General features: G+C 37.7%; 3 protein-coding genes and 2 long non-coding RNA genes across 8 annotated transcripts; 3 read left to right on the forward strand and 2 right to left on the reverse strand.

The window, feature by feature from the left end:
* Nucleotides 1–3,035: 3,035 nt before the first annotated feature.
* LOC103439978 (protein RESPONSE TO LOW SULFUR 3-like) lies at nucleotides 3,036–3,870 on the reverse strand. The gene has a single exon (XM_008378636.4). It carries the CDS (start codon nucleotides 3,684–3,686, stop codon nucleotides 3,357–3,359), a length of 330 nt encoding a protein of 109 aa, XP_008376858.1. The 5' UTR covers nucleotides 3,687–3,870; the 3' UTR covers nucleotides 3,036–3,356.
* A 2,181-nt stretch (nucleotides 3,871–6,051) lies between these two features.
* LOC103439977 (uncharacterized) lies at nucleotides 6,052–7,351 on the forward strand. Its single transcript, XR_011582952.1, has 3 exons — nucleotides 6,052–6,488; nucleotides 6,602–6,757; nucleotides 6,897–7,351. It is a non-coding gene; the product is annotated as an uncharacterized lncRNA (long non-coding RNA).
* On the reverse strand, nucleotides 6,468–7,783 carry LOC114826191 (uncharacterized). The gene is made up of 3 exons (XR_003775109.2): nucleotides 7,603–7,783; nucleotides 6,770–7,242; nucleotides 6,468–6,730 (listed from the first exon to the last, which is right to left on the reverse strand). It is a non-coding gene; the product is annotated as an uncharacterized lncRNA (long non-coding RNA).
* Nucleotides 7,784–9,704: 1,921 nt separating this feature from the next.
* Nucleotides 9,705–13,482, forward strand: LOC103439976 (autophagy-related protein 13a-like). 3 transcript variants are annotated; one of them, XM_017333397.3, is made up of 5 exons: nucleotides 9,758–9,940; nucleotides 10,231–10,331; nucleotides 10,421–11,933; nucleotides 12,025–12,206; nucleotides 12,855–13,482. In XM_017333397.3, exons 3-5 carry the CDS (start codon nucleotides 10,563–10,565, stop codon nucleotides 13,156–13,158), a joined length of 1,857 nt encoding a protein of 618 aa, XP_017188886.1. In that variant the 5' UTR covers nucleotides 9,758–9,940; nucleotides 10,231–10,331; nucleotides 10,421–10,562; the 3' UTR covers nucleotides 13,159–13,482. The 3 variants fall into 3 exon arrangements, with proteins under 3 accessions (XP_008376856.1, XP_017188886.1, XP_028962083.1); XM_008378634.4 differs by having other exon boundaries at nucleotides 9,705–9,940; nucleotides 10,231–11,933; XM_029106250.2 differs by lacking the exon at nucleotides 10,231–10,331 and having other exon boundaries at nucleotides 9,786–9,940.
* Nucleotides 13,483–13,900: 418 nt separating this feature from the next.
* Nucleotides 13,901–16,789, forward strand: LOC103439975 (uncharacterized). 2 transcript variants are annotated; one of them, XM_008378633.4, is made up of 6 exons: nucleotides 13,901–14,120; nucleotides 14,211–14,328; nucleotides 14,685–15,523; nucleotides 15,641–15,752; nucleotides 15,865–15,960; nucleotides 16,043–16,789. In XM_008378633.4, exons 1-6 carry the CDS (start codon nucleotides 14,062–14,064, stop codon nucleotides 16,124–16,126), a joined length of 1,308 nt encoding a protein of 435 aa, XP_008376855.1. In that variant the 5' UTR covers nucleotides 13,901–14,061; the 3' UTR covers nucleotides 16,127–16,789. The 2 variants fall into 2 exon arrangements, 1 of the variants encoding a protein (XP_008376855.1); XR_003775110.2 differs by having other exon boundaries at nucleotides 13,906–14,120; nucleotides 15,624–15,752.
* Nucleotides 16,790–18,440: the final 1,651 nt, after the last annotated feature.

Below are 18,440 nucleotides of genomic sequence, written 5' to 3' on the forward strand. Positions count from 1 at the left end.
ACTGCGAAAATAACTGACTAAGCCGTGTTATAAGGGTCATTCTCCAAACGCATGTACAAGTTGAGAGTGTGCTCGGGCAAGTGGGCGAATCAGAACTTTAGCTTGGTTAGCAAGCTCAGCTTCTCTTACAGCTTTTTGGATTAAGGAAGGCCTAATAAATGATACTCTTGAGGATGCTCTGGGTATCCTAGAAGAGTTTCAAAAAGCAATTTGATCAATCCAAAATTCTACAATGCGCCTTGTAAACCGGTTTATTGGACGACTAAATTTCCATATTTTGAGCTAAACATTTCAATCGAATCGTAAAACCATACTTATTAATCTCAGTGGATGCATGACGTGAACGTATCTTATTGGTTATAGGAACATGTGTAGTAATATGCACAAGTACAACATTACACATGGACATTGGAGATGACAGACCTAGTTTCACATGGTGTAGCTTCGCGTTGCCCTCGTCCTCTGTCCATTTTTGAATCGGACAAAGGTGGAAACTGAACGTATATGAAGTATGAATCGGAATGCGAAGAAATGCGTAGCAGTTATGTTAGACAAACACGTATATGACTTACGAACACAGTCTGAACTGTTAGATGCCACATGACCACGTATGGCATACGAATTTAACGTTCGTATACTGTATCAAACACGTCATTTGTGCAATGGTTCGTATGGCACGGCAGAAACTTACTTAATTAAATTGAGATATCATTACAATAACATTTCAGTTACATGGAAGTCAAAATATGGAGAGTAATTTATATGAAACTGGTTCACTGCTATATGGCGTTCCGATCTAATAATATATTGTCATGTGAAGAAAAACTTGCATAACAATGTTTTATAGCAGTGCAGATCCAATATTTTATCCTAGAAGGGGCCCAAAACTCTCAGTTCGAAATGCTCTCCTGATGTTACGAAAATTACTTTGTTGTGTGGTGAGCAACCACCGTCATTGGATCCGGTCCTCATCATCCTCTTCCTTCCTTAAACGTAAGCCAGAAGCCACTCTGACTTTCTTCCTCTCGCCTTCAGCTAATCCCTAGACCAAAGTCCTCCTCAAAGCTCACAAGCAACGAATAGCCTCAATTGCATAGGAACCACCAACCTCGAATCAAACTCAATGAAGGAAATCACAATAAAAACATCATATTAGAATCTTGAGCCTACGGAAAAATCTTGAAAATCATAAATATAATATCAAACTTTTCTACGTGTTAAAAGAATGTCACCATGGCCCTGAAACCATCATGATTCTTTCATGGCTCCGTCTCTGTATTATTAGATTGAGACGTAACATAACGATTTTATATATATCATTATCTGAATGCGAAAAGAGAAAAAGTTTAGGCAATAGCATGTAGGTGTGGACCCATGTGGCACTATCTATGCATTCCCCCGACTTCGTTTCCACCGTTAATTTTCAGCAGTCATGGTCATGCTGGACCATTATCATTGAGTAATAAGACCGAAATATCTGTTCTAAGCTTTCATACGGGAGATAAAAGCCATCATATCTTATGCATCGCATTCTTCCGGAAGCACGAAAGAGATTTATATTATTCAAAATATTATCGTGGCAATGTCTTTGAATCTATTAATGTTGACAGTGACGAATTTAGGATTCGAACATTGGAGGGTTTCAATGTTAAAAGTATAAGTTATTAAATAGAAACAACAAAATTTCAGTTTATTCACTAAAGTATTTTACCAAACGCTTGATGATTTTTTGTTGTCGAAAGGTTCTTGAAAGCCCTTCACTTGTATATTTCCCGAACTTTGAGTGGTCTAAGACCACCTTGACCCCACTGCACGTTGCATAGTTTATTTGAGACACTGTCATCTTAATATTCCCGTTCACGTTAACTCATTCAGAAAACATATATAGAGAGAGATAGAGTTAGTCCAAAGGGAACAGACGATTATTGGGGTTTCTTCCTCTCTTTTTTCTGCATTAATGCACGTCAAAATCAAGGACGTATAAATATTTTCAAACATGTTGCGTAGACGTTATTGGTTAGCATTTTTAAAAGTCTGCATTGTGATCTTACCCTACACATTTCCCTTTTTTTCCTCGTATTCCTTTCGGTGGGGAAAAAGAAAGTTGCAGTCGCAACTTTGTCCACAAATATACTTTTCAACTTTCACTTGCCATCTCATCTACTCTAATCTTCATTTAGGGTGTGTATTTAATTAGGATTTTGAGGAATTTTAATTATTTTAATGAATATAGGGGTATTCAATTAGGATTCTAAGTGATTATCTGAAATTCAAGATGTATTCAATTAGAATTTTAAGATAATTTAGTAAAATCCTTAGAAACCGAGTGTATTCAATTAGGATTTTAAAGAAGTTTATAACATTCCAGGTGTGTTCAATTAGAAATTGATTTTAAAGAATTTGAGAAAGTTGAGGAATTAGAGGGAATTGGAGAAATTTTATAGTCTATTTTAAGTATCCACAAATCTCACTTCTTCCCATGAGATTTCGAGAAAATTGAATCAAAATTTTATATGGAATCTCTACAAATCAATTAAACTTCATAAAAATCCATGAATTTATAAATCCATTAAAGTCGCTTAAATTCTCAATTGAATACACCCTTAGATCAACAATTAACCAACCAAAATCTTGGAGATCTAAACTTCAGGATCATAACTTTGTGGTTAGATTTGGAGATCTAAGACTTCAAGATCATAAATTTTTGGCCTATGTAGTAAAAAATTCACTAAATTTATTGTATGTTAATAAAAAATAAATGTCACCTAATTACGCAATCAGCGCAGCAACAACCTATCTCATATTAAGAAAAACCTCAATCACATTAGAAATTTTATAAGAGAAGAAAGATGGTGGTACGAAAGGAATATCCAAATTTAAGGTGGAAGACTTATCAATTTTCGACATTTAGACAAAGCATCAATTCTTTTTGTCGATATACATTGAATTTAATGAGTTATCAATCCGAATATGATCGACACCAAGCTAACCTTTAAAGACTATCGGCCGGAAATTGCAAACACCAAGAACAAGAATTGCAAAACAAAATATCTCTCTTCTTCTCTACATATTCGTTTTCTTCAAAGGGAAAGAAATGATTAAAAATCAAATGATTCAAATTATCGAACAACATAATACACAACACGAACAAGTCCAAATTACAACAACAAAAAAACGTACAAAGCGGACTTACTTACAATAATGAGCTATTGATTTGAGATACCGACACGATGATGGGTATTTTTTGTACCACTCTAATTACAACCAACAACTCAACACAAACTAGAACAAAATTACGGCTTTTTTTTTTTTCACAAAAGAGGAAACGGTTAGTAACTAATGTTTCAGCCAGGCTGTCATTTGGAAGCGAGTCCCGACGACGGCAGGGGAATGGCGGAAGCCTGGAGGAGGCGCTGGGCGTGCGAGAGCTGGTCCGCGAGGGCCAGAATTCGGCCGTGATCCATACGCGCCTGATCGACGGCCTCGGCTTCGAGCTCGCCGAGCTGAGAGCAGAGACGCTCTTCTGCCTCCTCGGCGACTCGGAGCCTCTCGCGGGCTCTCTGGAGCTCCGCCTTCATCCGCTCCTCCCTCTCCTGGCTTTTCCTCAACTCCCTCTCCAACTCCTCGTTCCTCTGCCTCAGCAGCTTCTCTTCTTCCGCCGCCGGCAGTTGCTTCGTTACCGCCATTTTTGTTGGACTCGAAAAAACTCACAGGTCACAGCTAACAGAAAATAAAGTGTTTGATGGGTGCTGTGCGCAGAGTACGTTTTTAAAGGCCAAAAAGGATGTGTCCAGGTTCACTGTATCTGCTTTGGTTACGAATTTGTGATTCTGCTTACGCCTTTGCGCCCGTCATAAATCATGTCTTTTTGCGTATTTGGAGTACAATCTTCTTTCAAGTTTTTGACCGTTCTTTCTTGATCATTCAAATTTTAACTAAACATTTTATGGCTTAAAACTTTAAAATATAGTAGAAATCTTTTGTATGATATATCTTGATGACTCTTTCGTTTAATTTAATTGAATTTTAGCTATTAAGCCAATAACATGACTCTTCTTTTGACTTATTTCTTTCTAGATTTAAAGAACGCTATATTTGGTCAATATTGTATTCTACATTGTTATGTAACATAAGCATGCCCGTGTATCACACACACTCTCTCTCTCTCTCTCTCTCTCTTCCTTAATTCTTGAATGAAATTTTATGAGCAAAGTTTTAACGAAACCATTATAACATATCACTTATCGTGTTTCTCAAAAGAAGAAAAAAATAAAAATTCACAACTTAACTTGTAAACAAGAAAGTTAATGAATTTCATTAATTATAATTTTTTTGCTAATCAATATTCTAATCTAAGATAAATTAGATGAAAAGGACGTAATCAAACTTATATACAAAAAGAACATATCAACTTAATCAACTCTGTTATATTGAAATCATTTGTTACTCATTTTTGTTGTTCAAAAGTTTAGGTATTGCACCAACAAGAACAGCTAGCAGCGAAAATCAAACTTAAAATGGGGATTAATCACAAACACTCCCTTACTAATTGAAACAACCATCCTTTTCGTCTTCAAATAATTTTTCTTTTTATTTTATATTTGTCAATGTTTGGAATAGTCATATGTAAACACAAACAAATAATGAAGAAGATTGAGTTGACCTCAATATTGTTGATCAAATTTCTCATTGTTTTTTGGCTCAAAAATACATTTTCTCATTGTTTCCACACGTTATTAATATTGACCGTGACCACTGACTAATTCAAGAAAACTTATCAGATGTTTCGGGCCGTTTGATTGTATCTGACCAAATCCAACCACACTTCCTGTTGTTTCATTACCCTAATAGGGCAAAAAAAAAAAACAAAAAAAAAACTAATGAAAAGAGCTTGAAAACTTTGAGTTTTAACGATAAAGACAAAATAAATGGTAAAGTGAATAATATCATGTTTGACTTTTTAGTATAAAAATATGATTTTTCGTTAAAGTGAACAGTACCGCGAACTTTTCGTTAAAACTCCCAAAAAAATTTGTTAAAATAAACAATGCCCGACAAGGTTTTGGCAGTAACAAATAAGGGTTGGTTGTGAAGTGTTTCTAAAATGATTAAAAGTGTTTTTGGTAAAAATATTTTTGATCTAATTCTTAGTAAAAACGCAATTGAATCTTAGAAAAACATTTGAAGTGCTTTCATGACTGGTACTTCCTTCAGGAAACACTCAAGTGCTTTTAGAATTTAAAAATATTTTCTCTAAAAACGTTTTCTGTCATTTTAAAAAAGGAGTCATAAGTTAGCAATTATACAACCTATTTGGCATGCATGTGAAAATGGACGTTTGATGGAGCATCGTGGCCTATCGAGTTCGCATAGGTAACTTGATTGACAAACTAGTGGGTGGGACGTCCTAATCTTCCTAAAGTTGGGTCAGCAATAAGTATGCGGCGAAACGGTAAAAATCTGAGTGAACGGATTAATGTTACTAATTTTACGATAAATACTAGATATTTAATGCTTTATATTTACGTGGAGAGTTGTTTGATTTGTTGAATAAGCTTTACTTAGTGTTATGAATCTTGATAGAGAATTAGTGATTCGGCGATGCCGTTAGATGCATAAATATTAAATTTTTTGCCTTTTGAATTCAAATTTTCAAAGAGAATTAGAGATTTAAATGCATGAATATTAGATTTTTCATCTTCTGTATTTAAATTCGAATTCATATTCCGGTAATTTAGACAAAATAGAAAGTTTGAGATCAGATTACTTTGCAAATTTGAAACAGTGTAATCTAAAACATTACCTGCAATATTTACCGACTGTTTGTTCCCTGTTTAGTTTATTTTGCTTCTGTTATCCTAAATTTATGTGGACATAATATGATGACCATTTTCCATTGTATTATCTCAACTGCGTGGCCGTGGAAGGTTTGTGGCCATTTCTTTTTCTTTTTCTTTTTCTTTTTTCTTTTCCCTTTTTTTGGTCGAAGTTGGTGGCCATTTCGATCATTGTCAATGTCATCCTTTTAGTTGCGACAAAAGTGGCATTTCCGATTTCGAATTGGACCGATATCCCGTGTCAATTTCTTTTTGCCAAATCGATTTTTTACATCACTTTGAAAATTACAAAATTAAGGGCTGACCTCGAGTTAGTACTTGAATGTTAAGTATATTGTTCTGGTCAATTAATCTAATTACGCTTGCTATGAGCAACTAAACTAGAACTGCACTCATAGAGCTAACACTAAATTGGTTAGCATGCATTAGATGGTGAATCGTGATCATTTGTGAGTGACAGATTATTATAAGACCCACTTCATGGGTTTAGTTATTGTCGGTGGGAGATAAAATTGAAAAGAATTTTTAGGATGAATGATTTATCTGCAATATTTAAAATATTCACAAAATTGTTTATATTTTTGTTGAAATATACGAAAAATCAAGGATCGATATGGATAGAATGTGAAGTGCAAATTTCACTCTAAATTGGTGAGATATAGGATCAATGCATATCGACGCTATTTACCGATTATTACATAAATTTTATCAAGTTCATTGCAGATGTCGAACTTTTGAATTTTTTGAATTTTGGCATGAGTTAGAAGCGGAGGTGCCTGCAAGTGAAGCATGGGAGCTCTTCGGCACGCTTGCGCTGGCAAGATTCGTGGAACAACAACTTCCAGATATGATTGAAAAAGTTCAAGTCATACATGGTGATGGAGGGGCTGGGACTATTATTCATATCAAGTTTGCATCAGGTATATAATTACATAATTAATACAACACCTGCTGCTGCATCCGCGCTAATCTTCTTGCTGATCATCAGGATTTTGAACCGAGAAATGGTAATTGATTGAGCTAATTGGTGTGTATATGTATGTATGTGTGTGTGTGTAGGTGTTGGACACACGGAAAAGTTCACAAAGGCAGACAATGAGACGCGAGCGAAAGAAGCTGAGGTGAATGAAGGCGGACCTGGATTTTGGACTTAGCTCATACCGTGTTCGGTTTGAAGTAGCAGAGAAAATAGGAGTTGCCGGCCGGGGATTCGCAACCCTCTTGCTGCTGCATCATCAAAACCAGAGTCGAGTATGATGTCAAGGAAGAGACGACTGATGCTCCCAACGCCTCCTCACTCGTCTCTATCGAGCCATTCGTTACCATTGCAGAGGCAGCAAAGATCCATCTCATGAAAAAATAACTTGTACTTGTTGGATCGATCGGTCCTAGCTCAAAATATTTTCTGCATTAATAAGCGTATCAAGTTCCTAAGATCTTGTTAAAATTCAACAGCCATATTTTTCACAAGAACTTATTTTCAAATTTGATGCACATAAGATTATTAAAAGTCATACTTCGGGCTCTGCTAGCATGTTCTTTTATCCCTCTCTTAAAATTCATAGAAACTGCTATCGAGGTCCAATAAAAGGCAGACCTCACAACGTTTTCTGCAACTTCTATGATATAGATCTTGCGAAAACAAACCGGTTGTGACAAGATTCGGTATTTCATAGACAATCATCGCGGATAATGGCACAATTTTTACGGATGAAATATTGAAGAATTATATATCTACTCTCAAGATTCGGCTGGAACAATCTACCTCGTATTGTCCTCGGGCTAATAGTCAGGCCGAAGCAGCAAATAAATCATTGTGAGCATTTTGGGGAAAATGGTGAAGAACAGGCCTGGTATGTGGCACCTAACTCTTAATGAAGCACTTTGGGCTTACCGAACATCACAATGTTCGGCGACCGAGACTTCTTATGCTCTAACTTATGGTCATGATGCTATTCTTTTCGTGGAGATAAGCGTCATTTCCTTAAGGGTTGCTGAACATAGTAATTTGATAGGTGTTGAGTACACGCAGCAAATTGTGAGCTAGCTTAACACGTACGAATGTTTATTGATTGATCAAATTTCTACCAAAAGCATAGTAAAACCTATTTTTGAAAAAATTCTGCTGCAACAGGATTCTTAAAAGTTAAAAATGGTGTAGAAATATCAGAATATTAGACCTCGTTCGGCATGTCATGTTACATGCTAAATAATACTATTTTACGATTTCGGTGTTTGGCGCCTTATGTATAATTTAACTTGGCTCTTCTTATGTTATTATTTATTCTTTTGTGGATTTGTTTTTTTCTATTGAGATCTTAATGAGAGAAGGACAGTTTAAAATTATGAATTTCACCTTTATACCTTCTCCGTATTTAGATTATAAATATATAAGAATATTAATTTCTCATATTCTTTTTTTTTTTTTTTTTTAACAAATCCTATCAGAGAAGAACACACACAAACTCTTTCCATAAGTATGAATGATGTTTGTGTTTTCAGATGCGGGTTGATGATCCCCACCAACTTTTCTTCTTCTTACCAATTAACTATATAAGTATAGCCCCCCTACTACAAAAGTTATGAATTACTACTAAAAAAATTATGAATTAAAACGCGTGAAACCCTCTCTGATTTACCAAACTTGCAAACTCCTTTGCCCCCGGCCCTAGCCTTTGGCTTGGGTGCCAGTGGCTATCCTTGTCCAAGTTCCTTGTTCTCCTCTTTCCCTCTTTCTCTTGATCATCTTCTCTCTTTTTCAATTTTCCCCTGAGATTTTTCTCGGTTTCCTTGAGATTTGTCTCAAAATTTCCCATGATTTTGTCTTACTTTTGAGCTTCATGTCCCTCTTCTCCACCCCTCCCTCTCATATGACTATTCTTTTCCAAACCCAAAACTCCATCTCCCCTCTCTTTTCCCCTCTGCCTCCCTTCCCCATAAACCATCCCTACCCCATCATTTGCTTTGATCTACAGACTCTGGGCCGAATATGGTTGTCAGATTTATTTCTCTTCCCTCACTGTCCCCTCCCACCCCAAAACGGCTTGCTGGATTTCCATCAAGACCAAGTGTATTGCGGCTTCGGCCAAAGTAAGGATATTTTACATATCCCCTTAACCTCACCTTTTACCCCATGTGTTACTATGTTTGTATATATTTGCAGGGATTCGTGAATGAGATTTGGATTTGATGACTATCTTTTGGTTATGCATCTTTAGTGAAGAAATCTGGATGTGGTGTGCTTCTTGTTGCGGGTTTGGTACTTTTGTGTTGCGATGTCTTGTTCGTTTTCACCACTCGGTTGTTTTCTCTAGTGTTGCTGCTGGCATGACTTTCGTGGCGGTGACGGTGGCAGACATTGCTTTTTGCGATCGAAAATTAGGAATTTGGATTTCCTTTTTAGTTTATTTAATTGGGTTGGGTTTTTATGTATCTATTCCTCCCAATATAATTGGGTCATTTGCCTTCCTTTGTGTTGGCCTGTAACCTTATATCAAATTAATTAAATTATCTTTTCAGATAAAAAAAAATTATGAATTACAAAAGGTGATATTTAAATAAAATTATTAATTTTATTGCAATCTAAGTATTTTAGTTTATTGAACAAAAAAATTGATTTTTATTTTTAATACAATAAATAAACAAAATCGATCATCATGTTTCAAGTTTATCCCCTCGCCCATAACTTAATACTATAATATAGCGGTATTCTCTTTCACTTGTAAGTGAAATGACTTATGTTCATTTCTCATCAAATATAAATTTAAATCACATTATTACTAACTTATTGTGCGACTAAATTCATCTTCTCTCCGTTACTTCAAAGTAGATAATATCATTTTATCTCGTCACCCTCCTCCTCAAGTCAAAGACCATTTGCAATGACATAACTTTGACGCAAATGATAGGGCAATTTTTTATTCTTCAAAATTTGAAAATGCTTACTTCAAACCATCAAACAAACCGAGCAAGAAAGAAGAAGGGAAACGTGGGCTCTTTCTGCTCTACGCAATCCCTCGGCGCTCCTCTCTCTCTCTCCCCTCTCCTTCTCTCTCTTGCATTGCAGAAGAACAACTTCAAATTATCATCGCTCTTTTCTTTCAGTAAGTTTCCTGTTTCCATATCAATTATTTGTCTAACAACGTTTTCAAGATCATCTGGGAAGATTAGATCTCTCGTTTTTAGCGTAATCTGATTATTTATGTTTGGTTAAGATTGTTAATTTATTACTAATTTAATGATCTTCTTGTTGGATCATCCGAGGACCTATTTGCCCGATATGCTTGATCCGTTTGCTTTCGGATGCGTAATGGGTCATTGAATGCTTTGCATGTTGAATTTCGGATGTGGGTTTTATTTGGGTCATTTGATTTTTCTCCATTTTTGTATGCAGACTAGCTGCAACACGGCACCATCATCATTGCCAATGGTTGAATTTAATTTTGTTCTGGCACTTCTGAACTACTAATCGATGGTTGAATAAGATTTCCGGAAGTGGGTGTTTAATTTTCACTGGTTTTGTCAGTTCGCTTAATCCGAGAATTGCATTGGAGCACATCAAATAGTTGTATGGTTTAATGCAGGATCAAGACTTTATCCAAATTCGTGTTGTTGTTTTTGAGTGATTTGCGCAAGGTGAGGTTTTTGTGGGTACCGGTTGCTTCCGATTGAAATGCTGTATGAGAGGGAGTGGGAGTCTAGTTAAAGATTTAGTTTTCAGGAATTATGGACTTTCAGAATAATTCTCAGCTCGAATCGGGGAAAATGGAACAGATAGTTTCCCAATTTCTATTGAAAAGCTTGCATATTGTTTTGGACTCTAGGATTCCTTCTCTTCACCCGCATGATCGCAGCGGTGACCTGTCATCTCCAACTCAAGTGAGAAAGAGTGACAAGTGGTTTAACTTAATACTAGGAGACCGCCCTGCAGCTCTTGAGAATTTAAATTTTTGGCACAGAAGTGTAATGGATCCTATGATAATTGACATTATACTTGTTCGCGGAGGACCTAGTTCTTCTTCTGTTGACAATCTGTATGCGAATTCAGTGGAGGGGACATCTGTTGAGACAATCATAGAGAGGTGGGTTGTCCAGTACGAAACTCCAAGGGCTGTGGCTCCCCAAACTGGCGACACTTCGGCCTCTTACAAAAGGACATACAAGAAGTCAATCATTCTTTTACGTACTCTTTATTTGTATATGAGACTTCTTCCAGCTTATAGGATCTTTAGACAGCTAAGTACATCTAGTCAGACTTACAATTTTGATATTATCTACAAGGTGTCTTCACTTAGAGATCCATTCTCAAGGGCGGAGGAGGAACTGATGGAGGAGTTCAGTTTTGCTCCCGTAGAGGCTCATCCTGGCCGCCTTTCTTTATCTGTGAATTACCGTCCAACACTAGCTGATTTAAATCTTGAGCCTTCAGCACCAACGCCACCGAGGATAATTACTGATTATGTTGGTAGTCCTGCCACTGACCCCCTGAGGTCTTTCCCCTCATCAGGGAAGGGTTTTAGTGCAACTTCCTTTCCGTCGAGAGGAGCACGACCGCCATCTGGTGTGCCACACCAACGCCCACACAGCTGGACAAGTGGCTTCCACAGGCCACCTCCTTTTATGCACAATAGACCCTTAGTTGGATCTCCACCTGCATATCGTGCATCTCCTATGTCACATGATGTTGGATCTCCTCCCATTGATACATTCGCCAACAGAGGTCAAAACTATAGACCTCTACGTCATAAACGAAATATGAGTGCTGATGAGTATCAGCTTTCACCTCCATTTTCGCCATCCCCATCGCCATCACCCCCAACATACTTGTCCAGTGGTAATTTCAATCCTATGCAAACTCGAATTCGTTCAGGAACTGCCCCTGTAAGCATCCCCCTTCCAATGGGGAGCCCTAGATACTTATCCCCCAATTTTTCTGATCCAAGTAGAAATTCTCTTCCTCCTTTATCACCCAGAAGCACAAGGAATGATCATTCCTCGCAAGAGTTTCCATCTGGAATCAAGGCAATCAGAAAATTGGAGGTTTCAAGGGCCGGAGAGACTCACCCTGGAAGTTCAAATCATTACATTGGTCAGAAGGTAGTCCCTGTTTTCCGATTATGCAACCTGTGGTCTTGAAATAAATTGTTTCTCACGGTTTCTATAACACCAGCTTTTGTTTGTTTCATAGGTGATGAAAGACAGCAAAGATGATTCGGGGCGTTTCTCAGGATTGTTGTCGTCTAGTGGCTCACCACGTGTTGGATTTTCTAGAAGCTCGAGTAGATTGTCTTTCCAGGATGATTTGGATGATTTTGAGTTCTCATGTCCTTTTGACGTGGATGATGTTGATACATCAGATTCTCAAGCCAGGTACTTAATAATCTTTATGGTATACAAATTTTCCTTTTGGTGCAATCTCTATGGTATATATACATATATATGCAGTCATTGCCCATTGTTGACCTAAGATAAAGTTTGATTTCTGCAGCGGTATAATTTTATTTCCACCATAATTGTTGTGACTACTTTACTGCATGGATTGTTCATGCTTCTCACCATAATGGTTATCTGTTTCCGGCTTCTTGAACTTTTGGATTTTTTGATGGAATCTGGATAAAAGAAGCAGTAAATAACAGAACATAGTTGGGTCTTTTTTGTACCTGAATCCCTGTGATGAAATTAGAAACCATTGTATTTGCTTACATGGTCATGATCCATCATTTGCCTGGTTCAGCTCTTGTATCGGAATTCACTTTCCGTTAGAGATTGTAACTATTGTTTCCTTGGCTAGATTCTTTTGGTAATGTGCTATGGTATGTTGAAAACGTAAGAAATGGAAACATATGATTACCATGTTTGACGGGTTATTTACTTTAAATGACTTGAATTGACATGTCTTTTCTTGCCTTATCGTATACACACAATCTGAATTTACATTTAGGATATTGCGTGCTGAAAAAGATGCATAGCTTGCTCCGTATCATCTTATATTTCTCTCTTTACATTTTGGGCTAACAGTGACGGCAAAAGGCCTTCAGAGTTCATATCTCAGTCACTGCCAATGGGTAGAAAATCACAAGATGCTGCTGTCGGCGTTCTGGTTCAGATGCTGAGGACAGCTCCGCCTCTGCGCCAAGATTCAAGTTGTTACTCATCGCAGTCTGGGAAGAATGAACATGAGGGAGGAGTTGCTACGGCTTCTGGTTTCTTTATGCCTCGGAAGACATCTGATGCACTGGAGGAGCTCAGAAGCTACCGAGATATGAAAGACCTTCTACTCTCTAAGAGCGGAACGCGGGTGCTTTCCAAAGACGAATCATAAAGAGTTGGAGTAGCTGCAAGTGTTGCCCAAGTTGAGCGCCATTGCCGCGCTATGGTTTCAAAATCTGAAAACAATATATACATTTTCACGTGAATGACTGAATGGAGGACTAACAGCCTCTAAATATCATGACCGAAAACTTAGTTACTATCATTAAATCAGTTTACGGGAACTTTAATGACCATTAATGTTTAGAAAGTGTGTATACCTTACGGCTTACACTGCGGCCACTTCTACTTTACCTTGAATATTCTTGGTCTTAACCATATCCCTTCTCGTGTACCCTAGCTAAGCATTCACATCTTCGTAAGCTCTCTTTTACCTTAGTCTTATGCCTCTTCCGTTGTGTCTGGTGTTGTTCCCCTCCTTTTTTTTGTTAAACTCATTTTTTGCACGTGTTGCTTTTTAACCGTCTCACATTCCATGCCATAAAGCATTGGAATCAACATTATATATCCGAATGTTTTTCTTTATACAAGCAATATCGAGGGAGAATCGAACTCAAAACGAAACCTCAGGTACAAGGGTGGGTTGAATACTCCTTAGTCAACTGAGCTATTTATAACTTCATAAATTGACAAAGAAGATGGGCCAAAAAGAAATACTCAAGTTGTTGGACCCCAATTGGCAAATATTTTTTACAAAATATACAATGACCCTGAGGCCAATATGAGAATAAGGTAAAATATGAAATATCCGTATCACCATCGTAAAGTACAAAATAGTAAGGGTATAATTGACTCTTTAGGCTTGCGCTACGTGCGTGGTTGAAAAGGAAAGAGCAACCGCGCTGTTCGAGCAAGTGCAAAGCAAGCGCGCGAACCGGCGGAGGCCCTCGGCGTTCTTCAGCAGCTCCGCCGCCGTAAAAATTGTGTATTTGGTCGATACTCTCGTATCCGAGCAATGGATTATTCGAGTTGCCCGTTCTGTGATTTGACAGTTCTGTCCGCCGAACTTGAAAGGTATTACAGTATGCTGCAAATAAATTTAATCCCTTTTTTTGTGAATTTTTTATGTGGTTGAAATTGTAATGGTATGAATTCGAATTGCAGGCACGCCAACGGTCACTTTGAGGAGGTTGAGGATGATGAGCTCGATAAGCAACTGGCGAGGGATTTGGAGTTTGCCCAACAGCTTTCTCTCGCTCCTACTGCACCTCCATCAGCCATGGTAGCTACTCTTCTACTTTCTGCCTTTTACATTTTTTGGAATTGCTTTTGAAGTTCTAAAGCGTTTTCTGACAATCAAAAGCGCTTATGACGGAAAATTAAAACCATAGACTCGTAGAAGCACTTAATAGCATAGCAGAAACACTTTGAGCATGAGTGATTCCTAAAGAAGCAGTCCCAAACGAGTCCTTATTCCATGCTCATCGAAAACATATAAGAAAAAAGAACAGATTTTTATTCGTTTTTCTTTGAAAAAATATTATTTTTTATGTATTTTATTCTTGTTATTTGTTGCTTAATCTGTAATCCGAAGCTCAGTCTACTGATTTATTGGGTTCGTACTGATACGCGCCGCAGAATTTAACAATTGATGGAGACATTAGTATGGAGGAAAAGGTTTCTTGCTTGATTGCTTTACAGACTAGGACTACTTTCCACAAGATTGAAGGTGGCTTAATGGCATTGCTCAGAGGCTGTTTGGAGTTAGAACATGGAAATACAACCACTATTGTGTCCGGTTATATTGATCATTTTCAGAGCATTCAATCAGAGGACAAGGGGTGGGGTTGCGGGTGGCGTAACATCCAAATGCTTAGCTCCCACTTGCTTGTGCAAAGGCAAGAAGCTCGGGAGGTTTTGTTTGGTGGTTCAGGTTTTGTTCCTGATATCCCTTCACTTCAAAGGTGGCTTGAAATTGCTTGGGAAAAGGGTTTTGATACACTTGGTTCTAATCATTTTGCTAACAACATTTATGGATCAAGAAAATGGATTGGAGCTACTGAATGTGCTGCCCTTTTCCGTTCTTTTGGACTTCGAGCAAGGGTAGTGGATTTTGGCCCCAAGGAACTTGAAACATTTTATCCTTCTCTTCCTGGTTCAAGTCTTGGGAAAGAGGTAAAGAGAATACAGGATGGCGGAAAGAGGAAAGCAATCCAGGTTCGTGGCCCGATGGATAGGTATTTGTTGGTAAGGAATCACGATACTACTCAAGCAAGTTCCAGTGGACTTGAAAATTCGGGAGGTTCTAATATCCAGCTTGGTGACTCTATGGGTGGCACAAGTGATGAGATTTCGAGAAATAAGTTTACAAGGAAAAACAACGGTCGTCAGGTTCTCATTGATTGGATCTGGAACTACTTTTCTGATAATAATTTTACCAAATCTGGAAATCATCAGGTCATTGTCAGTGACAAAACGTAAGTTTTTTTTTTTTTTCCTGTTTGGATCAGTAGCTGTAGTACCAAAAGAGCAAAATGCATTCAAGCACTATGTTTTATAATTTGTTCTAATTTGTAGAGAGATTTTTCGAGCAGACCCTTGTACTTCCAACATGATGGACATTCGAGAACGATTGTTGGGATTCAAGTCAAGCGTCAACATAATGGGATGCTTCAGCACAATCTCTTAATATTAGACCCTGGCCATGTAATTTCCCGCCTGTTTCTATGAATCCGTGGTGCATCTTAAGCTCATCCTTTATTTTGCAATTCACTAGTGAATACAATTTAATTTTCAATCTTGTGACACATAATTGCAGAGAACGGAAGATCTGGAAAGATCGCTTGGAGAAAAGGTAGGATGGCAGAAGTTTGTAAAAAGAGGGGTTCATACGCTGAAAAAGCCACAGTACCAGGTAATGACCATTTAAATCTTACATTTGCCTCTGGTTTCGATTACGCTCTGGGACTGGAGTTGATGTAACGGCTTTGTTTCAGTTGTGCTATATCGATCCTGGAATTGCAAGCGGGGAGGAAAAGGAGTTGCTTAAGACAGTGGAAAGCGTCTTTCTTGAATTCTAGAGGATCCTGTTGTACATTTGAGACCCGGATAGAAGCTTTTCCAGTCGTTTCTTGGCTCGAGGAACAGATAGTTCGCTTATATACAACGAGAGATGGATGAGATACATTTGGGATCAATGCTGCGAGCTTCCGGAATACAATGGGATCTTCGTAAAGTTGATCGATATGAATGTTGCTTTTTTTGTTGACTTCTGTACAAATGGTGTTGACGAATGATAGATTGTTTTTTAGGAAATGCGTTACTCCTAATAGCTTTTGTATGTGTAAGAGTGCTAGAGAGGTCAGGGATTCAGATCTTCCGACTCTGCAGCTGCTAGGGAGCTGTGATGTTTGGCCAGCTCGTAATCTGGGGACATATTGGTTATTTGGTGGCTGACACAATCGGGCAGCATGGAAAGAGTGCTGGAGGGGTTGGGGATGCCTGGAAGATTTGGTGGCAGACACAATCATGTGGCATGTAAATTGCTTTCCGGTGTAATACATACCTTCAAGGGATAGGTTCTAAAAGACGATAGGCACTAGTCTGGCACCCCAACAATTTAAATCGTTTTGGACATTTTTGTTAATTTTTCTTTTTATTTCTCTTACCACTACAAAAACTATCATGTTCATGTTCTTCAAAATATATTTTTTCGTGCAAAATCAATTAGAATTCGTATTTAAACACATGTGATCAACGATTTAAAATCTAAATTTAAGGATATTTGAATTTTTTTTTTCTTTTATCTAAGTCTAAATTACATATTAATAGAACCTTCTTTGTTAGCTAAAAGAGGGTGAAAGATTATTTAACGAAACAAAATTTTGTTATTTATTGTTTAAGGCTCATCTACAGGTGATTTTAACATTTCTAATTTTAAAAAAAATAAAAAAATACACACTAATACGCATTTTAACATCTCTATTTTTTTTACTTCTCGGCTTAAATACTTGACTAAATATACAGTTGTTGCTTAATAAATTGTAAATCTGTTTCCGAAAACATTGTAAATTTTTCCTTAATACTCGCGGAAAATATTTCCAGAAAATTAAAAACTTGCATTTTTTTACAAAAAAAACGTGGATTAAAACTCACGGTTATCAGTAGGTTTTGTCTAATTTGTACATAAATCAAAGTTGTCACAGCCCGTCCCGGGATTTTATTTATCGAGGACGTGAAATGACGGGATTACCCTTAGCGGTTACTAAGGTATGTGTGTGTGACACATTATTGGTCTAAATACATATTTCATAAGCTTTGGAAAATTATTTAAGTTGGATTAAAAATTTGGGTTGTAAATTTTTGTGGTTAGGGAATGAAGTTGGACTTGTTTTGGAATGGACCACACACACACGGGACACCTCTCTCTCTCATTCCCCCGTGCTCTCTCTCTCTCTCCTTTCCGTTTCAGTCTCACTCTCTCCCTCTCGAAAACGTACGGACAAAGCACCAAACCCTCGAACCTTCACGGATCGACGCCAAAAAGGTAAGATTCTTCATCCTTTCAACCTCCTGAGTCGTTTGGTACTAGTTTTAGAACGGGAAACCTTAGAAATCACGTTGAAAACCCGAGGTCCGATTTGAGTATTGTTCATGCATTCATGATGTGTTGATTTTCAGGGAATTCTAAGCTTATAGTGAGCTTAGTGAGGTCTTAAGGAAGCTCGGAGTACTTAGTTTGAAGGTTTTGGACTTCGGGATCGTTGAGTTCGAAGTTTGCCGGTTTTCTTGGAATTTCTCCGGTGAGATTTCGTAGTTTTTAGAGCCTTAAAGTAGTGTAACGTGAATCTACATGCTTAGGGCTTCATTTTGATATAAAATACATGAAAAATGGTTGAGAAATGACGGAGAACAAGGAGATTAAAAAATCTCCAGTTTTCCGGCGACCGGCGAACCAGTCCGGCGACTAGAGGTTAGGGGTGATGCGCGTGGACCCGTGCCCATCCCGGCGCGTGGGGGCGCGTGCGGCCTTAAATTTTTTTTCTAAAAATACCTCGACGTTCGTGACGTCAAGTAGGTCACTATGGTATATTCATATACCCAAATTGAGCACCGTATGAGAAGTTATTGCGAATTGTCGGTTTTGTGATTTAAATAACGTTATTTTAGTTGTTTCGCATATAGGTGATACCTATCCCGAGGACGAGCGCATTCAGGGACGTCACGGGGGTTACGACCCTTCGACTTATCAGTGAGTGGCCAGTTATTTTCTGTATTTACCTATATACTATTGATTTTCCCAGAAATTGAATTTAAATGAAAGTATGTTTTTCAAATGCCATGCATGCATATTATGAATTATATGAATTAGTATTTGATGCATATATATGTGAA

The sequence above is a fragment of the Malus domestica genome, chromosome 07 (assembly GCF_042453785.1).
Source record: "Malus domestica chromosome 07, GDT2T_hap1".
NCBI classification, from domain to species: Eukaryota; Viridiplantae; Streptophyta; class Magnoliopsida; order Rosales; family Rosaceae; genus Malus; species Malus domestica.

Excerpts from the sequence above, each read along its gene's own strand:
- LOC103439978 (XM_008378636.4), bottom strand. The coding sequence starts at position 3,686 with ATGGCGGTAACGAAGCAACTGCCGGCGGCGGAAGAAGAGAAGCTGCTG.
- LOC103439975 (XM_008378633.4), top strand. The coding sequence starts at position 14,062 with ATGGATTATTCGAGTTGCCCGTTCTGTGATTTGACAGTTCTGTCCGCC. Across the intron at positions 14,329-14,684 it reads CTGCACCTCCATCAGCCATG|AATTTAACAATTGATGGAGA; the intron begins GTAGCTACTCTT and ends TACGCGCCGCAG. Across the intron at positions 15,524-15,640 it reads GTCATTGTCAGTGACAAAAC|ACCCTTGTACTTCCAACATG; the intron begins GTAAGTTTTTTT and ends TTTTTCGAGCAG.
- LOC103439976 (XM_008378634.4), top strand. The coding sequence starts at position 10,563 with ATGGACTTTCAGAATAATTCTCAGCTCGAATCGGGGAAAATGGAACAG. Across the intron at positions 11,934-12,024 it reads ATCATTACATTGGTCAGAAG|GTGATGAAAGACAGCAAAGA; the intron begins GTAGTCCCTGTT and ends TTTGTTTCATAG. Across the intron at positions 12,207-12,854 it reads ACATCAGATTCTCAAGCCAG|TGACGGCAAAAGGCCTTCAG; the intron begins GTACTTAATAAT and ends TTGGGCTAACAG.